Source organism: Dendrobates tinctorius, unplaced genomic scaffold, assembly GCF_039654945.1.
Source record: "Dendrobates tinctorius isolate UK_male_01 unplaced genomic scaffold, ASM3965494v1 ptg000075l, whole genome shotgun sequence".
Classification (NCBI taxonomy): domain Eukaryota; kingdom Metazoa; phylum Chordata; class Amphibia; order Anura; family Dendrobatidae; genus Dendrobates; species Dendrobates tinctorius.
In genome coordinates this window covers 55,317,423-55,323,521 of record NW_027361743.1, presented here as the reverse complement: position 1 = coordinate 55,323,521, position 6,099 = coordinate 55,317,423, and the positions used below count along the sequence as shown (strand labels likewise).

The 6,099-nt window shown below is 41.9% G+C and overlaps 1 protein-coding gene across 1 annotated transcript in view; it reads left to right on the top strand.

Moving 5' to 3' along the window:
* Window positions 1–300: 300 nt before the first annotated feature.
* Window positions 301–6,099, top strand: part of SERPINE3 (serpin family E member 3) — a 38,775-nt gene continuing 32,976 nt past the window's right edge. The window contains exons 1-2 of the mRNA XM_073583315.1: window positions 301–369; window positions 2,460–2,745. Coding sequence (XP_073439416.1) covers window positions 301–369; window positions 2,460–2,745 — 355 coding nt within the window. The remainder of the gene's footprint in view (window positions 370–2,459; window positions 2,746–6,099) is intronic.

Sequence of the window (6,099 nt, the reverse complement as noted above, 5' to 3'; positions counted from 1 at the left end):
ATTTTGTTTGTGGGAAACCCCATACTGGCCTCTCTATAAAAATACATAAAAATCAGTATTTTTTCCTGGGTCCCATATGTAGTAAGATCTATGGAGGAGACATCATATCTTAGTCTTACACTGTATCCCTAGTGTTCCTCCTTACTGTGCCTACCCTGGATTTGCTGGCTGATGACCTGCCTCTCTTTATATAAAGCCACAAGTGCACAGGAATTTCACCAGAGTGGTACAGACATCCCCAGTAAAGGCTGTAGCCCCTGGATATGCCTCTCAGTGCTGTCCCATGACTTAGATTTATTCATGTACACATCAAAGTCCCCAGCAGAAGGAGGAGACACATCCAGAGGACCTCACAGGACAGCACACATCGTGAGTAGATGACTTAATATGATACATCTCAATGAAAAAGTTACCGTAGCTTCTGTTCATAAAGTGGTTCTGCAGCAGCTGAGGTATGTGTCATATGTACTATATACAATAATTTATCCCTACTGTACATTAAGAATGACCTATTACATGACTACGGTACTAGCACTTCTAATAATTGTTTAAATTTACATTAGTAATTATCCCATATACTATTACTGTATTTTGTAGTTTAGATAGATAGATGGTACATTTCATGTGCGTATTTTTAAAAAAATACTAAATAATGTTAATAATAATATTTTATATTGAGCTAATAAATAACTGATTGCTGCAAACGTACAATATTCAGGCAATAGCTAAAATTTGGCGCTTTCCCAGATTAGCATTGACTTCAGACTTCCAAAACCAGTTTAAGGGTATGTGCACAAAAAATCTTTTTCCCGCAAATCTACCCGAGAAAGAATCACAAAAGTGCATCAACAAAAATTGAACATAATGCGCAGCAATGTAAAAAAGACATTGCTGTGCATATGTTCAGTCTTTTGTTACTTCTAACTTCTTCGGGGTTCGGAAACCATGAAGTGGTTAAAAAAGTAACATGTTCAATCATTTGGCTGTTTTGCTTGTTAATTGCAAGCTCTTTATATGTGAAAGTATTGAGAAAAGATAGTGGTGGCAAAACCACTTCAAGAAAAAGACCTCAGGCACGTTCCTGAAGCTGGTTCACATAGGAAAGTCTCGGTGGCCATAATACCCTAACTGGGATTTTGTGATGGAGAAATTCTGGGAATTCTCTTGATCTGCTTTCTTGGATCATGACCCCTTCATCCCCTGTATAGAGTAGAGTCACGAACCAGGCAACACTCTGCATAGGGCAGATCATGACAGCACTCTGAGGATGTGATGGTCCATTACATGTGCTTGTTCTGAAGGATATTATATCTAGAAGATAGATAATGCTTTATCCCAAGGGTGGCAGATCATGTTGAAAGGATGGTGGCCAGTTGCTATCACGTTCCCAACCCTGAAGACACCAATCGTGTCATGTATATTGTGTAATGTGAATTGTATCGTGTGTCTTTGGTATATATGTTTTGTGGTCATGCACAGTGTTATAAGTAATGTACAGTATAGGATGTGTTAGTGAATAGCACAATGTATAGCTTAGGTAGTATAGGTACAGATAGTGACTGTAGTTTAGGTGGTGACGTTAGGGTAAGATAGGCTAGTGATAATGTTTTGGACTAGCCGAATAGTAGGAGCAGTTTAGTGTTAGGGAAATTTCGTGTACTTAGTGAGAGAGGGTTTGGAGAGTGAAGACAGCAGTGATTTCGTAAGGAGATGTACATTTAAAAGGAGACCTATACACATGGATAGCGAGATCCTAAGGAGACGTAACTGACTAGTCATTGTGGCCTTCCAGAGAAGGGTCCGTGGCTAGGATGCCGAGTTACGAATACCCTAAGCTTGCAAACACCGAAGGTAACAGGCCTAAACAGGACTGAGTTTGTGGGATTAGTGGGGTCCAAGCAGTAGATCCAGGGCATCAGTAGCGGAAGAAATAGGACGTGGAACTCTGAGTGAGTAGAGACACCTACTGATCAAGACTGTGGCATAGAAGCTGGGTTGTGATGAAGTAGGGTGAAACAGCATGGAAGTAGACTACAAAGGAAGAATACTGTGTGAATGAATGGAAGTCTCCTTTATTGAACTGTGAAACCTATGGTTCTGGACAGCCAACACCACAGGCTATAGGTGGCCTGCACATGCATAAGGTCCTCACTGCATGAGTGCAAACACGCAGCCAGGATCCACACTTTCATGTAGCGTAGTGCAGCGTAAAAGGAGGAGATGAGTGCTGGGCTCTCAACTACTGCCCAGGAATGCCCTACAATGTTATCCATGCAGGAAGAGCTAAAGTTTTATTCCAATGAACACAAGTCAAGAGGCCTACTGATATATCTGCATTACATATGGGTAACAGAAGCAATTAAAAGGGTATCTCAACTTTATCTTACCGGATGTAAGATCTATAACTATGTCATTACACTGTCCAGACATTCTGTAAATCATTTTCTATTCTCCTCCAGGTCTGGTTTCCGGTTGTGCCTACATACCCCATGCCTCCAGTGTTGTTTTGGTTACTCCTGTATTCATGTTGCCTCTACCAGGGTCACTGCCACCTTTACGATAGACTCAGGGAGCTGAACACAGAGTTTGCGGTGAAGCTGTACAAAACAGTAGTGACCACCGAGAACAGTACAAACGTGGTCATCTCTCCAAGCAGTGTGGCCACCTCTCTGGGGCTACTGCAGTTCGGAGCTCAAGGCAGCACCTTCACCCAGATAGAAAAGACTTTGGGATACAATGTTTACGGTAATTAAATTATTATGGATGTAAATTATTGTATTTATAACGTAATGAGATAAATACGTGAAAAATCAGCTCTTCTACGTCTGTAGTAAGTAGTGCTGTATAATGGAAAGTTCATAGAAAGTCCTGGAGTTACAAGGGATACAAGGAAAAGCCAGAAAACTGATAAGGGGCATGGAGGATCTTAGTTGTGAGGAATGATTAAAGAAAACCTGTCACTTCCTATTAATATGTAATTCTTTTAATGTTCCATTTATTTTAACAGTGAGCCACAGGATGAAATAAAACCTCATCACATTCAGGAGAACAGCGGAATATAGTCATCCTGCAGCTCTCTGTTTCAGACATATAGCACCATCTTTCTTCTAAGCAATACCTCATTCAGGATGTTTGTGAAACACTGTCCATGCATGGATTCGTGACGTACGGACTGGTCGCACGTCTAACGTCCCAAACTTAAGAGCCTCATATGTTTGTGACGTTATCAAGTTCAAATCAGGAGACCCTCGGGCAGTCCGTGCATCACCGTCCATACACAACAGACAACCGGATGAAGCCTAAATCTAGTCTTGTTAGACAATGGGATATGATCCGAATTTTTTCTCTATGGGCATCAACTTCCAGATCACACCTCGGCTAAAACGACTTGATTTACATGCAAGTATTAGGGTGGCCATGTCTCAGGAATGGAGAGGGACAGGAACTAAAACAATATTGTCAAATATTTCTGGCAACTAACAAGTCCTGTTCTTGCATTTACTTACTCTTGATAACAGCTGTCTTAGGGGGACATGATGAAAGGGTTTGTCCATCTCGGCACAATTTCTTGGCAAACACCACAGCTTTCTGAATCCTAGTGTGTAATACACAAACTGTCAGGATTTGAATGCTTATGGTCACGTGCCGACCAGCTTCTCTTCCTGTTCTCAGTGTTCTGTTGAGAGAAGTAGATGAGATGCTCGTCAGCACATGACTGCAAGTATGCAAATTACATTCTTGCAGTCACGTAACACCAGTTCTAATCGGCAAGCAGATCTAAATCACCATAGTTTGTATATTACACGTTAGGAGTTCTTGCCAGAAAAAAGTGTACTCAGCTGGACAACCCTTTTTACGTGTACAAGTATATAAATTGACCAAACAAAAAATATGGTGGAATGTTGTGAAATCACCCAAAAGACAAGGGCTCAATCTCCAGAGGTGAGAAGCCTTTTTAGTTTACTGAAAAGCTGTGACTTAAGGGCCTGTCACACTAAGCGATATCGCTAGCAATATCGCTATAACATCACTGGTTTTTGTGACGCAGCAGCGATATTGCTAGCAATATCGCTATGTCTGATACTTACCTCCGACCGCTCCCCCGCTGGTTATCGCTGATCGCACGAGAACGTCCTGGATCGTTTCTCGTCGTCAGCTTCCTGCGGGGCTTCCTGCTGTGGAGACAAGCGACGCGTGGATGCGGGCGGGAGGACATCAGGATCGCCTCGTCTGACAGGTAAGTAGCGACCCCCAACCCCTGCGATGTCGCTGATGAGATCTGCCTGTGTGGCAGCTCACTAGCGACCACTTAGCGATGCACCAGCGATCCTGACCGCGTCATATCGCTGGTCGGGATCGCTGGTGCATCGCTAAGTGTGACAGTACCTTTAGCCTACCTCTTAGCTTAAAAAATGAACTTTTAGAACATTTCTTAGATAAAAGATAAAATTTTTGTTTTCAATGCTGATCCGGTCAACCTTTGGATCAGGAGGGAATTGATTTCCTTTTAGGGCTGATTGTGTTTTACATAGGTTGAAAAAAAAAAAACCTAGGTCCATCAAGTTCAAACTTTCTCCACCAATTATGTATTTTATGTCACTAAATTATCTATAACCCACAATGTTATGTCCAGTGAGGAAATCATTCACCTCTTTTTTAAAAGCTGATACAGTGTCTGTCATTACTACCTCTTGTGGTCGGGCATTCCATATTCTGACTGCTCTAACTGTAAAGAACCCGTTCCTATTTAGCTGCCGGAATCGCCTTTTTCCACCTATAGTGAGTGCCTGCTGGTCCTTAGTACGGTCTTTGGAAGGAAAAAGTCATGTATCAGTGTTTTGTATTGGCCACACATATATTTATTCATATGAGATCTCCTCTGAGATGTTTTTTCTAAGCTAAACAAGCCCAACTTTTCCAACCTCTCATCATATGGGAGGCCTTCCATCCCTTGTAATAATTTAGTAGCTGCCTTTGAGTTGACTGACTTCTGAATATCCTCTTTGCCTTATGTTTTTTTTTACTTTTTGTGGCTTGATGGGGAAAGGAACTTCTAGAAGTTATTCATACTCCATCCCTTCATCCACATGTTCTTCCATGCATTATTTGAACTTGCATGTGCCTTTTTAATGATGCATATGATATCAGTACAAGGTGTATGATATAAAAGCCATATTGCGGGTGAGCTGAGAGCAGCCCCAGCTGCATTAGTTACTGGCCGAGCAGTGCATCAGCTTTCTTTCCATCTTCTTAATCCTTTAATAATTTACAATAACAACTTCACTTCCACTGGGTCATTCAGCGTGAGTGGAGGAAATTAGTTTCAAACGCTTGTATTTGATTTTAATTAAATACTTAAAGGATTTTCATTTAAATAAATCAAAGATTTCAGGATTACGTGTGCACCCTATGCTGCAGGGAGACCAGGTCTTAACCAATGCATGGTGTGTGTCTGCCAGACTTTACTAGAGAGGAAGCAAAACCTCGAGCCCCAGAACGTGAGGCTGGGTCAAGTCACAGTACTGAGTGTATATGATTAATAGTATATGACCATATGAGAAGCAATGGCAAAGAAGACAAATCATTTCTAAATTATTGCACTGTAATGTTGTCCTGGATATGTGCTGTTATGACATAATTTGTAAAAAATCTGCTCAGAAATATGGCAACTATTGATGAGCGTACGTCTTATCCGAGCATCTGGGCGTGCTCTTATATTATGTTCGAGTCCCTGCGGCTGCATGATTTGTGGTTGTTAGACACTTGTGGGGATTCCCTAACAAACAGGCAATCCCCAGCATGTGTTGTGTCTAAGGCTACTTTCACACATCAGTTTTTCGCCGTCAGGCGTGATCTGGCGTCGCGCCGGATCCGGCAAATGTTATGTAAAACCGGATGTGATGGATCCGATTTTGTGCCGGATCCGTCTTGCGCATCCGACCAAAAACGGGATCCGTCTCATCCGTTTTTCAACGGATTACGACGGATCCGGTTTTTAAAAAGCCCCCAAAGCTTCCAAACGGGATTGGCTACTGAAAACCTATATATACCGTGTTCCTACAGCCATCTTTGACAGGTTTTAGAGGAGAAAGTGCAGGT